The sequence below is a fragment of the Mangifera indica genome, chromosome 2, assembly GCF_011075055.1.
Source record: "Mangifera indica cultivar Alphonso chromosome 2, CATAS_Mindica_2.1, whole genome shotgun sequence".
NCBI classification, from domain to species: Eukaryota; Viridiplantae; Streptophyta; class Magnoliopsida; order Sapindales; family Anacardiaceae; genus Mangifera; species Mangifera indica.
Genome location: NC_058138.1, coordinates 21,828,767 through 21,845,823, shown reverse-complemented (window position 1 = coordinate 21,845,823; position 17,057 = coordinate 21,828,767). Strand labels below are relative to the sequence as shown.

At 32.0% G+C, this 17,057-nt stretch overlaps 2 protein-coding genes across 2 annotated transcripts; both read right to left on the bottom strand.

Annotated features, from left to right (window-relative positions):
• Positions 1-5,964: 5,964 nt before the first annotated feature.
• LOC123207311 (germin-like protein subfamily 1 member 17) lies at positions 5,965-16,936 on the bottom strand. The gene is made up of 3 exons (XM_044624679.1): positions 16,704-16,936; positions 16,070-16,614; positions 5,965-6,031 (listed from the first exon to the last, which is right to left on the bottom strand). The coding sequence occupies exons 1-2, from the start codon at positions 16,819-16,821 to the stop codon at positions 16,070-16,072; spliced, it is 663 nt and encodes a 220-aa protein (XP_044480614.1). The 5' UTR covers positions 16,822-16,936; the 3' UTR covers positions 5,965-6,031.
• LOC123208694 (germin-like protein subfamily 1 member 14) lies at positions 6,045-6,526 on the bottom strand. The gene is made up of 2 exons (XM_044626214.1): positions 6,508-6,526; positions 6,045-6,418 (listed from the first exon to the last, which is right to left on the bottom strand). The coding sequence occupies exons 1-2, from the start codon at positions 6,524-6,526 to the stop codon at positions 6,045-6,047; spliced, it is 393 nt and encodes a 130-aa protein (XP_044482149.1).
• Positions 16,937-17,057: the final 121 nt, after the last annotated feature.

Below are 17,057 nucleotides of genomic sequence, written 5' to 3'. Positions count from 1 at the left end.
AGGGATGAGAGATGCTGCAAGGGAAGCTACTCTATTTATAGTGGAACTATGGTTGAACAAGTCTTGGATTGTTTTCCCTTCTCCAAACAGATTGATGGAGACTTAAGAAGACTTTCCAAGTGTCTATTGGCTAGTGATTTTAATGTCTAGTTCACCAGTCATATTTTCACAACCTAATACAATATATTATCAATCAAAGTATAACTTTTTCTTCATTTTGCAAATATCAAAAATATATTTAATGTTTGAAAGCGGTGGTCTTTGAATATTCATATCTCAGTTGTTGGCTAATTTCTTCTACTTTTCTTCAAATTTTATTGACTGATTTGCACCAAACACATTATCTAGAATAGTGGGTGAAGTTTAATGTGCCTTTTATTTCATTTGTTGACAGAAATTCCAGACACTTTCATTGTGTCTGTTTGTTGATTACTTAACAGATCTGCCGCATAAAAATTTCTCTGTAAATTTATATATTGATATAAATCTTCAATCTCCGGGGCCAACAAGTGGAAAATTTATAGGGCTGCATATTATTGATGGATTCAACCAAGAGATAATGTTATTTTTCTAATGTTAATGTTGAGTAATTTCTAATTTTATTGCTTCATCACCTTATATACATGTTCATATATAAATTTCACTTTTCTTTCAGCATACATTTTTCCTTATTTTCATATTGTACATTGTTACACATACAAATATGAGGTGCAAAGCGATGAAAAACATGTATTGGTTACACATACAAGTAATTAATTATGTTGAATATTTGTTAATTATATCTAGAAAGACAAATATAGTACTTTGAATTCAAACTCTTAACTTGACCTAATCAAAGGATTGATCCAAAAACATCAATGGATTAATATCGTAAAACTCTCCTAGTGGTGGCTTTCATGGTTATTCATTGTGCACACCGTTTAATTTCCATGCTAACCCATTTTCCAAATCGAATTTGTAACTAGTAATATTTATATAGAAAAATTTTCTTCTCTTAATTAGCTCATAGCCTGTTGGATTGTAATTCAAGCAATCTAATTTAGGTGATCAATCACCTTTGAGACTAAAGAGTAGTTGGAGGTAACTAACAAACCCTTGATTTTTATCTCTTTGGTCATTACCAACTCCTCATTCTGACCTGAAATTATGTACCAATGATAATCACACTTGAACAAACCTTAAGATATAACAGGCGCCAATCTAGAAAATAGTGGCTATTCCATAAATGGGAACGTTTATCCCTGGAGAGATTTGCATATCTTAATTAATTGACATTGACACACCTTTTTTAAAAATACCCGATCAGTGTTTACAAGGAAAATAAAAAGTTTTACAATTGCTAAAATTTGAACCCAATGCCTTGTCAAATCAAGTTCACTTTTATATTGTGTTAATGCATATGTTGATATATGAAATATTGTTGACATATGACATATGAAGTATGAACAATGCTATGTACATTTAAAATAAGTATCAAATTGAATATCAATGATCATACGTTATAATATGATTAAATGATTTTGAATTAAAAAAAAAGTAATACTTAATTATATGATGATATATTATCATTAGTAACTAATTTAATATATATTTTAAGTGAATATAACATTGCTGATACTTCATAGGTTAATAATATTTTGTATGTCAACATATGTGTTAATGCAACATAAAAATGAACTCAACTTGAAGACGCACATATTATATCAATTGATAAAGTATTGGTTCAAGTTCTAATGTTTGTAATCTCAATCAATACATTATACATTATTTCTCAAGCTTGAACCAATCTAATGACACCAACATCTCTCTTTGTCTTAACATCCTTCAATATCTCATCTAACACTTCTTATACTAAGAAGACATTTGGTTTAGATAATGTTTTATTATCAAAACTGAAAAATTACCTTAAAGATAGATTACTTAAAACATTATTGATATAAATGATTATTATATTTGATAAAATTGGATATGTATAAAGAATTATTGTTTTTTGTTAGATATCATAAAAAAAAAATACTAGTAAATTATTTTACTTAAATACCCATATATATAATTATCCTAAAATATTTTTTATATTACCTGTTATATTAATTGAAAATGAGGTTATTTTGTTGTAAAAAATTAATAAATAAAAATATAATTATAATAAAATTAAGTTACCTTAGTAATTTTTTAGTACTTATGGTGAAGTTGAGAATCAAATTATCACATACATTACCTGTCACATCATTATTAGTAATAGAAGATTATCGTAATCTTTTATTATTGATTAAGCAAATAAGATAATATAAATAATAAAAGATAGATTACTAAGATAATCTTTATTGACTGGGAACCAAATGACTCCTAACAAATTTTGAATGATATTCCATCAAATAAAGAACTTTCAAATTTCAAAATACTAGAGATACTTCCTTACATTTTAAAATACTAGCTACACACAAACTAAGCCTCAAAATACTAGTAAACTCTTTCTCACATTAGGCTTGCCTTTTCCACATTGCAAACTTCGCTTTGATACCACTTGTTAATTTTAAAAAAATTATGCAGTACTAAAACTCACAAATAATATGGAGCAAACCAAAACAAAGCTCACACAAATATTTGGTTCAATCCACTTGAAAGTGGTCTACGCTAGAATTTATCCACTAACTAATAAATCTTCACAACTATGTGACTTTTAGAATAAGAAAAATCATAAAATTCCTTACTAACACTAAAATACCCAAAAATTTTGGTCAATAGGGGGTAAAAATGTGTTTGTTAGAAAAGGTTGAGTCAAAATATTTATGGGTGAACTTAAGGGGGCTATGTGAAATTTTTTGGAAGTATGGAGTTTAAGTGGAAAATTTCCTTTATATATTAATAAAGCCATCAGACAGACTTTTTCTTCTTCAGTAGGAAGAAACATAAGAGTAGACGAGATAAAAGAGATATAGAAAAAGAGAGAAGAGAAGAAAAGAAAAGAAAAGAAGGAAGAAGAAGGAAGATTAGTAAAAGATTTTAGCACTGACTTGGGGACTATCCAAATCAATGAGTGGCAACAAAACGTTTACCTATAATTTATTTAAGCAAATTTTATAGTATTTATTTTGAATTCTTGAAAATGGTAGTACACATTTTTGATGGAAATCTCTTCCAAAATAAACGAAATTAATAACTTTCTTTACACATATTATGGATTTTAGATATAAGTGGTTGTAAAGTAAAGGTTGCATTCAGTAGTGTGTATTATGTGAATTCAGAATGCTTAATTAAATTATGTTGTGTGTAATTGAGAACTACAGTGGATTAAATTTAGTTTGGTAAACAATTGAAAATTGTGGAAATTAATTTAATTGACATTCTGTGTTGCAGTTGAGTTGAAAGTGTTTAATTTAATCTCATGTATGATTGAAATTTACTTAATGTGAGCTAATTAACATGGTGTGTGGTCATAAAGCTAAAGGAAATCTAAGTTTAGTGTTAAGTATGAGCGTGTTGTTGATTTTGCTTAGTTAATATTGTAGATGACTTGCAAAGTTGCACATAAATTAATTTAATATGGCGGTTGTGGCAGTTGCCAATGATTATTGTTCGAAATTTATAGTATCAAGTCATTTTATTATGAATATGGTGATAAGAAATTATGTCATTCAGATGTTCTTTGATATTGCCTATCATGTGATTTGTGCTATGCCTAAGCGGTATTTCATGTCAGGTATAATAGATTTTAATGCTTTATCTGTGTGGCATTTCATGTTAGGTATGATAGATTTAGGTACTCTGCTTGCAAATAATTTATGAGTAGTATGATAGATTCAAGTGTTCTGCCCGTGTGAGGTTACGATATGTCGAGTATGATAATTTTTTCTCTTGCTCTACTATGCGGAGCTGCCCCTTAGGTATGATAGATTTCTCTTAAAGATATTAGAAGTAGCAACAATTCAAGTGATTGTTGGGTGGAATGCTTAAAATAATATATAACAGAAATAAATTACAATTGTTGAATACCAATCTTCTACTTAATATGATATTTTCCCCAATATATGTTTGTAACTGTGTGATATCTATTGCTAATTATTTCAGAATTTTAATATGCATAGAAAGCTATAAGTTGATTTTTTACATATCATAATTGTTATTGAACTGAATGTGAAAATTTCATGACTGATTTGAAAAGTCCATATGAGATAAGGTTGGTATTGTTAAACCTTCACCAGTAATGACAATGTGATTGTGCGAGAGTTCTTGTCTAGCACAACTATAAAGAGTCTTAATGGTTCTATGGTCTCATTTTCTTTTCACTTGTAAATGTTGAACATGAACAAGAGAATTATGTTATGAGCACTTTCAAGTTAATGTGCATGATGGGGTTGTGGTTTCAAGCATAATAAACTTGTGTTGGATTAAGTATAGCTATAGTCAGGATGCTTCCAATTCTTTTCCTTCAAAATTTAACATCTACGTATGGCTGATATATTATGACATATTACTTATTCCTTTTGACATGCATTCAATATTCTCGAAGGGATTTAAATTGCCCACTCATTGAGCCCTTTTGGCCCACCCTTATAATTTTTGTCCCTCCAATTAATCTTCTAGATCATGCAGAGTAGTGTTTCATTAGGTGATGCCACGACATAACATCTTCATCAGATGTCTCATTTTGTATATGTCTATTTGGATTTTCTTTTAAGAAACTTATGAAATGTTGAAAGGTTAGAGACCTAACTAAACTATTTTCATGATTTTGAATTCAGTCAAGATATAAAATTTTTTTGGTATGTATATGGTAAGGCTAGAGGCCTGATTAAAAGCTTATTTCATGATTTTTTTTTTTTTAAATTTGCAACTAGAATGTTATTTTGGCATGTAAATATGGTAAAGCCAAAGGCTTATACATGATATTACAATAAGTGCTAATATACATTGTAGAAATTCTTAAGCAGATTATAGTATGCATTTCGGTCTTCTAAGCCCTATAAGTGTATTTTCGGAGATTATGAGATTAGCAGGTCCAGATAGGTCTTGTCAAACACTCAAACCCAAAAACCCAATTACACTGATTTAATAACCACTATCTATTTCATTGGTATTTGTTATTATTTTTAAGAATAGCCCAACTTAAGAGAAGAGAAAGAGAAAATTTCTTACAAATCCAGTTTACAAACATTATGAGACAATTTATTTATAAGGGGAAAAAATGTTAGACAAAGATTCAAGGTACAATCTTAACAATTGTCACCAAGATACAAACAAATTCCATTGGTTGACCTCCTATTATCAAGGTTGTTGGTTCAATCAACATTTGAATGACCTTTTAAGATTAGAGGAACAATAGCCTTTTACATGCTTGCAAGTGGGAGCTTTCAAATATTGACTAAACTTATCCACAAAGCAAGAAAAAACTACTCCTATGATGGTCAAACATTGCAATGCACCAGCCAATAGTTCTTCTACATAGAGTAGGATCAACAAAGGATTCATTGCCATTAATTATGTACTCTTGCAATTTGAAGCCATAGGTGTCACAAAAGATTTGCTTTGTGCATATTGGTTTTCTTCAATAGGTATGTACTTCGTTTAAGTCAACTAACGACCATACTCATCGCAATGTGCCTCAACACTTTTCTAATCTTTCTTAAGAATTTTCCTAAAGCCTAGAGAACCCTTTCATTTTTATGATATCTCAAGCTCAACTTATAACAACGAGAAACTTTGAGTGATATACTAGTGCACATAAAATTTGAAAAGCAAGTCTTGAAATTATGGGATTTATTTATCGGTTATATTTCATTTTTATATCATAAAAATTGTATCAATACTATAAATTATAAAAATATTTACGATGGAAAATAGAGAAAGGGGAAGGAAAATAGAGAAGAGGGAAAAAAGATAGACACAACATTATATCAGGAACTACTAAAATTAACTAAGTGAATGGAGGCACATATAAACGTGTAACCACTTTATTACACCATTGTAATAAGAAAACAAGCAAGTATTATTCAAACAATAGAAGCTAATTCACTGCATTTGACACATTTATCTAATTATCCGTCTTAAATTTTGTGAATGACTTGGAAGTGAATGAGACCAATGGGGAAGACGAACACATCACCCGGGTTAAGAACTTTGCTTATAAGTGTATGGTTGGCATCGGAAGTGACGAACCCAACAAAAAGAGTGCCCTCCAGGACAACAAGAATCTCAGTGGCACGAGGGTGAGTGTGAGGTGGGACTTCGCCATAAGGTGCAAAGTCAAGGCGGGCAGCAGAGATGCCGAGAGTGTTAAGTCCTCGAATTTGGTCAACTGTCACAGCTGTGACATTTGAACCAAGTGGATTGTTTGTGTTTCCAGGCGTTTTAACTGAAAAGAAGAAGTCCTCAGCTTTGGCGAGGTTGGGGTCCTTGCAAAACTTCCCATTCACAAACACTGCATAAAACAATCAAATCACTAAAAATCAACCCTCAGTTAATTTCATAAATGAGAAGTTATATACAGAAAGAGAAGTGAGCATATACCAGCGTTCTTTTGGTTCATCGATGGCTACACAGATGTCCTGAAGCGGACTGGGGTCAAATGCGGAGACAAATGAGGAAGCCAAGGCCAAAAGAACGAAAGTTTGTAGAAAACCTTTCATTGTGATCACGCTTTATATATTCTTCAAGTAATTTTACTCGTTGAGGGGTGAGAAATGCTGAAGGCTAACTTCTCTATTTATAAGTGAAAATTATAGAACCAGTCTCGATTGTTTTCCCTTGCTCGAAGCAAATGAGAAAGAGTCCAGCCAGTTGCTAAGTCTTCATTGGCTTTCTCTTAGTTTGTAGTCGTTGTTGATTAAGTTAAAATTTTAATTTCTTCATTGCTTACATCAACACTACGTTTTATCCATCGAAATGGTCCTCCATTATATTTTTGTGCTAATTTTTTTTATCCTAACTTTTCATCTACTGATATTTGTTTATGAAATCTCACAATTTTTTTGTAACATATATATCAAGTACTTGTTGATTACGGACATTAATCGAAGTGTCAAAATTTAAGGCAGATAATTCCGGAAAATTAAATTATAAGGGATTGATTAATCAACCAAAAAATTGACAGAAGAATATCTGGACTCCTTTTATTATTGAATCAATCTGTGCCTCTTGATATTTACACAGAGAATTTTAAAGAGTTTTGCTTGTATTTAAAAAATTGTTGACTCTGTTGATGATTGAAAAGAAATAATGTAAAAGATATTTTTTCGAAAAATTATTATCTTTTCCAAATATATGGCTTGATCAAGCCCTATATAGGAAAATAGATGATAATGCATTATATTATTGAGCATAAATAAAGCCATATGGTGATGCACGTGGACCAGGTATTTTGCAGAAATAGCTTGAGGAAAATATACATTTGAGTCTTAAAAAAGTCTCTTTAGCTTTCCATTATGACTTTGTTGTCTGTGACTTTCTGGTAATGTTGATAAAGTCATTTAGTATTAATTTAACTAGTGGAAGTCTCAAATGTTGAAAGGGTAATTTGGTTAGGTTTTTACTTGTGAAATATAATTTGATTATGAAGAAGACAAATAGATATACCTTATTAAATTAGTGAAGACATTACTTGGAAGATAGGAATGCGTCGATAATATAAATACTTTAAGAGTCTAAATACTGTTAATATCCATAATGCAAAATTAATTGGTTGAACCCATATGATTCATTGATCCTTGTTTCAAGATTAGAAAGTGGGTATATTAAATTAGGGATTGGACCCGCAATAGGTAACTTAGGCAGTTTAGGAAAAAAGATTTTAATTGTTAAAGTATAAGTTCGAGATCCACCGCTATTGTATGAAGATCAAATAATTGACTTGTTAAAAAATTTAGACATTAAAATTTTTTTTAAAGAATTTTTTGGATTCTTGAAAAAGTAATGAGTGACATTAGGTTTTAAAACTGCTAAAAGAAATAACTATTTGACTAATTGTTTATAATTTTCCACGTATGGATGGAGACTGATGAAGAGGACTTTTTCACATACTGAGCTTTACTAATTTGACATATTTTGATTTTGCTAATCTTTGGCAGTTCGTTTTGAAACAAGTAAAAAGGAAAAGAGTCATTCACAATTTCACACTAATTGAAGCCAATATCCCATTCATTTCATTATAGTTAAACTAATATTAAAAACTTCTTATATAATTAAAAATTTTATATGAAATAAGAATTAAAATAATTTTTATTTTGCAATATTTTGTTAGAATGAATGCTTTTGTGTATAAAATTCAATATTCTTACCAAATAGTTGATGGGGGCCAATTTATGTGATAAAACCTCAATAATCTCCAGGATTTAACATTACAATAATATATTGTTTTTCTGTTATCAATCTTTAATTAGTTGTTAGGATCTCAAGTGCAAAGTATGATACTTGGATCCCACATTAGAAAGTATGGGCAACTAGTGTGGGGTTTATATGGTCTCGTCTCTCCCATCTCAATAGCTAGCTTTTGAGGTGTGGTTCTCCTAAGGTTCGTATCATTTGGTATCAGAGCCATCACTATGTCTCTCAGTTGCAATCGTGCGACGCGGGTGGTGACACCAACATTACAGTGTTCTCCTGGGCCTAGCAGGGAGCTAGCGCATAGCCAACCCATATGGGCGCTGGGCCTACGAAGCATGGTGGTATGTTAGAATCTCAAATGCAAGATATGAGACTTGGATCTCACATTGAAAAGTATGAACAACCAGTGTGGGGTTTATATGGTTTTAGGCTCTCTCATCTCAATAGCTATATTTTGAGATGTGGTTCTCCTAAGGTTCGTATAATTAGTTTTGTATATTTTTAAAGTTAATCTTTGCAATCATGTTTTGTTATTCCTAGAAAATCAAGAATATTTAATTTTATTTTTTAGAAATTAAAAAATTTTATATATAAAAATAAAGTACAAATTATAAGGGACCTAACCAAAACAAAGTGGCAAAAAACTCAAAAAAAAAATACAAAATGAACACATAAACTTCTAAAACAAACTAAAAAATGTCATAATAAGATAAAAAGAGCACGTACATTCAAAATAAAAATTAATTAGAAATATGTTAAATAACTCAATTATAAAGCGAAATCTCATATCTGGACTCCAAAGTAATGGCCACATCACAAATATCATATACAATTTCATGGTGACACGATGCATTCACTGTGCAATATTTTAAGATGCTAATGATAGAAATTCTAAACAAATAAAATCATCTTATAGTGATTCTCAACACTGAAAGTAATGCTTGAGTGGATTTTCCGAGAACGTACAGGCTTTATAAGCAAGAAGTAATGGTATTAAAATGTAGTTAATATTTAACTGGAGAAAAACTGAAAATAGCATCAATTAGGAAGAATAAAGGAAGTCGTTGAACGACTTTGAGTTTCTAAAGATTGACCTAAACATAAAATAGAAAAAATTTAAGTAGTTGCAAAAAAGGGATTCCTTAATTTATTCCCTTGACAGACTTCATTACGTTAAGAAATTATCTAGCCACAAATTATATAGAAAATCGGTAGCCGAAAACTCAATTGGTCAAAAACTTGACAACTACCCAGACCGCATAAAGTAATAAATTAATTATATCATTATCCTTAAGACAATAATTTATGTGTATCAGTTAATAAATAATTAGTTAATGGTTGTTATCATTGATTAAATATGTAATGTAACTGATGTCCAAAAATCAAACTATTTTTGCATTAACATTTAGACATACAATATCATCAACAAAGCCGGTCATTTTTTAGAATTTTTTTCCTATGAGCAAAACAACTTTGGGTGCATTCACCTGTGGGATTCATTATCAGTCAGTTTTTTTAATGCCAAATGTAACTGAAAGAGAAGAGAGGAGAGAAAAGAGAAAGAAATAGACGACAAATTGCAATCAAATTTAATTAATTATATCAGCAAGAAAAACATAGAAAGCGGCAGGAGGTAAATATAAATAATATATGTAAGCTTTTTATTATTCGAAAAAATCTCATTTTCTATTTTGATGCATCTAGAATTTTTTCAGGAGATCTTTAACCACATTTATGTCCAATTGGAAGGTCATTCTGGATTAATTGGAGGATTTGATCCAAGTGCGGTATTTGCAAGAATAATATCACCGGAGTTCTGGCAACCCAAACCGGAAAAAGCAACAGCCTTTGTCTTTTCAAGATTGACTTAGAAGTGAATGAGACCAATCGAAGACACGAACACATCACCTTTGTTAAAAACTTTGCTTATTATAGTTTGGATTTGAAGTGTCCAAACCAATCAAAAGAGTACCCTTTAGTAAAAGAAGAATCTCAATGGTACGACGGTGAGTGTGAGGTGGATTTCGGCCATGAGGTGGGAAGTTAATATAAGCAGCTGGAATGACAAAAGTGTTAAGTCCTGGAATTTGATCAACACTTTGGGCTGTAACATTTGAACCACTGGATTCTTTGTATCTACAGGCAATTTAACTGAAAAGGCGAAATCCTCTGCTTTGGCGAGTTTGGGGTCCTTGCAAAACTTTCCATTCACAAACGAGCTTAGTCAACCAAAGACCATACTCATCCCTATGTGCCTCAACACCACTCTAATATTTCTGAAGAATTTTTCTAAAGCCTAGAAAACCCTTCTACTTTTTATGATATCCCTAGCTCAACTTATAACAAGAAGAAACTTTGAGTGATATACTAGTGCACATAAAATTCAAGGAAGAAGTCTTGAAATTATGGGAATCATTTGATCAGTTAAATTTTATTTTTACATCATAAATAATGTATCAATATTGAAACTGAAGCTTCATGCGTTGAGCCTTGATGAAAGTGAACAAGCTTCATGAGGAATAATTTCCGATTTCCACAACATGGTGTATTATTGTACTAGTTTGTTGGTGTTGAAAACTGTAAGTTTATGTATGCATTCATGTCAAAGAAAATTTTAACTGAAGGGGAAGAGAGTGGAGAAAAGAGAAAGAAATAGACAACAAACTGCAATCAAATTTAATTGTTTCAGCAAGAAAAACATAGAAAGCGGTTGGAGGCACAGATAAATAAAGTAAGGGTAAAGTAAAAATGGGGAGAAAAAAAGGTATTTAAGCCTGAAGTATGAGTTGTTTGTCCTAAAGATAATTTGTTAACTTTTTAAATTTCTAACTCGTCTTTGTATGCATAAGAATATAACCAGTAACCATAAGAAATTCAGTAAACGAAAGCAATAACCGTTAAGAAACTAACAATATCTGTTTAACAAAAAGTCAGATATAGTCAATATTAGCACGACAAACATATATATATAATAGAATAAACACCTAACTGCTCCGTTCTGCCTTGACTTCGTTTTTTCTTGTCGAGTCAAATCTTCTTTTTGAATTGTCTTCTTCATTATAAAGAGGTCTCGTATGAAACCATTTTTTGATCTTCCATTGAATTCAGAGTCATCTTGATTATGACTTGGTATGATTAAGAAAGAGTCTATATTCCTAGAAGTGTACAAAAATGGTAAACGTCGTTTGAGGAAATTACCAATTGCGTGTGAGTACAGGGTTGATTTGAAGATGTAAAAGGTGGCTAGAGTTGCAGTAGTTCAATTAAGCAATAGTCTATATTACTTGGTGGATATTATTTGCCAAAGAGAGCACGCAATTTGACTTAATTGACTTTGTTCCTGGACTTGGTAAAGCCAGATGTTGCTTTGAAGAAACCCCTTACGCCAAAGGAAATACAAAAGCAACATAAATTTCTGCCACAGTTAATGTAGTAGTTCAAAGACATTGTTTGAAAAAAAAAAATAGAACTTAGACAGACGCTGCATGTGGAAATCTATTCATTGTGACAAAGAAAATTAGACAAAACTTTTTCTGCTTTCCTCGGTAGAAGAAGAACAGAGGCAACTTTTCATTTTTTTTATTCTACAAAACGCACCGCATTTTTAACTCTTCAAAACGCAGTGCATTACTAAAGTTAAAACTCTACTACTGACACTACAACTTCACTCTGCTTCAGCTACTACAACCAAGATTTGCTCTTTCACATCCTCCCTCAATTCTAACTAAGAAATAGTTAGAATTGAAACAAAAAATGAGTAAATTTTGTTACAAACAACTCTCTTAATTCTGCTTAACTCAACTTCTTTACAAACAATCCTCCCTGCAGCTCACCTGGATTTCTGCAATTTTTCCTCCAGCAGCTTCTGTTTCGGAAACAAATTCTTTCACACTGTCATCTTTTCCTGTAATTCTCACTACTGGAAGTCTGTCAATGAGTAACCCAAATCTCGGAGCTGACAATGCTTTAGTAAACACATTGGCTGCCTGACGTTGTGAAGGCACATATTAAATTGCCACAGATTTAGAACCCACTTGGTCACGAATAAATTGCACATCCAGCTCAATATGCTTTGTCCTTCCATGAAACACAGAGTTTGCTGTCAATGAAGCAGCACTCATATTGTCACACCATATTACTGCTTGACCAAACCACTCCAAATCCAATTCACTGAATAGAGATCTTAACCATTCAACCTCTGTAGCTGCCTGACTGAGTGCCTTGTATTCTGACTAAGTGGAAGAGAGAGCCACCACTCTTTGCTTTTTAGAGCTCCACTGAACCAGATTACCTCCAAGGTAAATGCAATACCCAGTTGTGGATCTTCTGTGCTCCAAGTTTCCAGCCCAATCTGCATCTAAAAAAACCTCCAAATTCAATATCGAGGAAGGCCTAAACATCAAGCCATACTCTAGTGTTTGATAACATCATTAATTATTATTATTTTGATTTATAATTTTCTTATGTTGTGTGGACATTTAATTCAATTTAATGGAATTACTTATCTTTTTGCATTTAGGAAGTTTTGAGCATTTTTGGAATTAGTTGAGCTAAAAAAATGAAAAACTGGAGCAGACCTATAAACTTGAAAATTCCGTGATGCTGACTAGGCGTGAGTACATGAAAGACGAAAACAGAATGCAGAAATAAAATCTGAACGTCCAGATCAGCTGCAAGGGTCCACTAAATATCAAGATTTGCTTCCTAAAAAAAGTATAATTACTAACTGTAAAAGAGGATTAAATGAGATAGATAAGGAAGGATATTTTTGGAGGAATGATATACATTAAAAAATACATATCTTTTCCTTTCTTTTTGGGAAGATATGTATCAGTTTGCTTGATTGGATTAAGAGATTAGGATTGACATTTATTTTCCAGATTTCTAGTAGGGAGATAATATATATACTTTGATTTTTATTAGAGATGATTAACCATTGTAACTAGAGAATTAGAGAGAAAGACATGGTCTACAGTGGCTGAATAATTTCTCTTGGTTGAAGGGATCTAAAACCATGGAACTACAATGATTGTGAGATTTATTTTTGTTCTTTAATGCATATTTTTAATTATTTGAGTATTTATTATCTTTCTGAATTATTTTTCATGATTGTGTTGATTGATTTCTAAGGTGCGCAATTAGTTATCAATTAATATAATCTACGGCTAGTTTAGGTGTTGAATCCATAATTGTTCAATCCATCTAATCGAAGTGGCAACTAGGTTTATAGTTTGCTGCAGAAACTATAAATCCTAAGAAAATAATCAACTGAATTAAATGCAACGTCGTACGTTTGTGTTGTCTTGCTTCGTTGGTCTTTCTAATTCGTAATGCTATTGTTTAATTAAATTCAAGATCGTATCCAAATTATGAATTAATAAGGGTTAATTGGAATACATGTTTTTGATTAACTAATCGTAAGGAAGGACAAGTAAATTTAATACCACAACGAATATTTGAATAATTAATTTGATATTTTGTTTCGATAATCAATTATAGTTCCAATGGTGGATGTGACCATAGACCAAGGTTTGTTTAATTGATTAATCGTTTTAAATTATTTCGTTGAATTTTTATTTATTATTTTTAATTTGCATTCAATTCAAAACCCCTTTTATTTTCGTGTTTCGATTTATTTGTGACGATATACTAATCAAAGCTCTTTGAGGGAACGATCCCTACTTTCCTTTACTACATTTTTGTTGTAGGAATTTAGGATTTAATTTGGGTGTCAACGACAACACGTACCAGTGTTCCTTAAATATATCGCAACACTCTTTTTATTGTCTGCCATTAAAGTTGTGTTGGCTCCTTCAAGAACTGACTTCGCTTATTTATTGCATAAGAAAGATCAGGTCTAGTAAGGGTCAAATATTGCAGTGCACCAATAACACTTCTATTCATCATTGGCTTATCAAATACAGGACTATCTCCAAGAAACAATTTACTACCTACGACCATTGGTGTGGAAACAGATTTGCAATCCTGCATGTTCACCCTATGCAAGAGATTAGAAGCATATTTTGTTTGGCTTAGTAACAAACCTTTCCGACTTCTCTTTGCGTCCAAACCCAAGAAAAAATCCAATTCACCCAAATGTTTCAGTGCAAATTGATCATTCAGATCAGTTATTAGCCTTCTAATAAAATTAGAATCCAGCCTTGTGAGCAATATGTCATCAACGTATATGAGTACATATACTACTGATGTGCCTTATTTAAAAACAAATAAACTAGAATCAACCAACGAGTTCTTGAAACCTTTAATTATTAACATCTGTTTTAGCTTGTCATACCAAGCTCTCGGGACCTGTTTTAGGTCACATAATGTCTTCTACAATTTGCAAACAAAACCGGGTCTCAGCTTGTCTCCAAACCCTTTTTAGTTGAGTCATAAACACCTTCTCTTGCAAATCTCCATTGAGAAAAGTATTGTTGATATCAATTATTCCCTCTGGCTTAATATCCTTTAATGTTTCATCTAACACTTATTACACTAATAAATCTTGAATGGCATTCCATCAAATAGTGAACTTTCAAATTTTAAAATAATGGAGATCCTTCCTTCCGTTTCACACAAAGTAAGCCGTGAAACTCTTTTCTTGAATCAAACTCTTTCTCATATCAAGCTTGCCTGTTCCACATTTGCGAACTTCACTTTGATGCCACTTGTTAATATTAAAAAAATTACATAGAACTCCAACTAACAAATAATATAGAGCAAATCAAAACAAAGAACACATAAATATTTGATTCAACCCAACCTAAAGTGATCTACGGCAAATTTTATCCATTAATTAAAAAACCTTTATAACCATGTGACCTTTAGAATAAGGAAAATCATAAAATTACTGCTAACACTCAAACCCAAAAACCCAATTACACCATTAATTTAATAACCACTATGTATCCTATTGGTTTTATTTACTATTTTTAAGAGTAGTCCAATTTAAAACAAAATAACCTATTTGTAAGAGAAGACAAAATTTCTTACAAATCAAGTTTACAAATATCATGAGACAAATTTATTTATTGGGAATTGGGCAAAGATTCAAGACGCAATCACAACAATGGTCTACAAGATACAAACAAAATCTATTGGTTGACCTCCTATTATCAAGATTGTTGGCTCAATCAACATTTGTATAACCTTCTAAGATTACAGGAACAACAACCTTATATGCCATGATGCGTGGTTCCATTGAGAAACTTGAGCAGCCTTTTACATACTTGCAAGTGGGAGCTTTCATGCAGTGATTGAGCTTGTTTGCAAAGTAAGCAAAAACTACTCTTGTGATTGTCACATATTGCAAGGAACCAGTCAATAGTTCTTCTATGTAAAGTAGGATCAACAAAAGATTTATTTTCATTAATTGTGTACTCTTGCAATTTGAAACTATGCGTGTCATATAAGGATTTGCTTCACGCATAATAGTTTTCTTCAACAAGTATATACTTAGTTTGAGTCAACTAAAGACTGTGCTCATCTCTATGTGCCTTAACATCGTTCTAATATTTCTTAAGAATTTTCTTAGAGTGTAAAAAACCCTTCTACTTCAATATATTTGTGGTAAAGAACAGAGAAGAGGGAAAAAAGATAGACACAACATTATATCAGTAACTACTAAAATTAACTAAGTGAATGGAGGCACATATAAACATGTAACCACTTCATTACACCATTGTAATAAGAAAACAAGCAAGTATTATTCAAACAACAGAAGTTAATTCACTGCATTTGACACATTTATCTAATTATCCATCTTAAATTTTGCCTCAAGATCTTTCACCACTTTCACATCCAACTGGAAGGCCTTGGCAAGAAAATCTGGATTAATCGGAGGATTTGATCCAAACACAGCACTGGCAATGGTAATCACACCGGGGTTCTGACTGCTCAAACCAGAGAAAGCAACAGCATTTGTTTTTCCGATATTGACTTGGAAGTGAATGAGACCAATGGGGAAGACGAACACATCACCCGGGTTAAGAACTTTGCTTATAAGTGTATGGTTGGGATCGGAAGTGACGAACCCAACAAAAAGAGTGCCCTCCAAGACAACAAGAATCTCAGTGGCACGAGGGTGAGTGTGAGGTGGGACTTCGCTATAAGGTGCAAAGTCAAGGCGGGCAGCTGAGATGCCAAGAGTGTTAAGTCCTCGAATTTGGTCTACTGTCACAGCTGTGACATTTGAACCAAGTGGATTGTTTGTGTTTCCAGGCGTTTTAACTGAAAAGAAGAAGTCCTCAGCTTTGGCGAGGTTGGGGTCCCTGCAAAACTTCCCATTCACAAACACTGCATAAAACAATCAAATCAGTAAGAATCAACCCTCAGTTAATTTCATAAATGAGAAGTTATATACAGAAAGAGAAGTGAGCATATACCAGCGTTCTTTGGTTCATCGATGGCTACACAGATGTCCTGAAGCGGACTGGGGTCAAATGCGGAGACAAATGAGGAAGCCAAGGCCAAAAGAACGAAAGTTTGTAGAAAACCTTTCATTGTGATCACGCTCTATATATTCTTCAAGTAATTTTACTCGTTGAGGGGTGAGAAATGCTGAAGGCTAACTTCTCTATTTATAAGTGAAAATTATAGAATCAGTCTCGATTGTTTTCCCTTGCTCGAAGCAAATGAGAAAGAGTCCAGCCAGTTGCTAAGTCTTTATTGGCTTTCTCCTAGTTTGTAGTCGTTGTTGATTAGGTTAAAATTTTAATTTCTTCATTGCTTACATCAAC

Bases quoted from the DNA above. Each gene is read 5' to 3' on its own strand.
- LOC123207311 (XM_044624679.1), bottom strand. From the start codon at position 16,821: ATGAAAGGTTTTCTACAAACTTTCGTTCTTTTGGCCTTGGCTTCCTCA. The intron at 16,615-16,703 runs GTATATGCTCAC...TGTTTTATGCAG, and splicing joins CGATGAACCAAAGAACGCTG to TGTTTGTGAATGGGAAGTTT.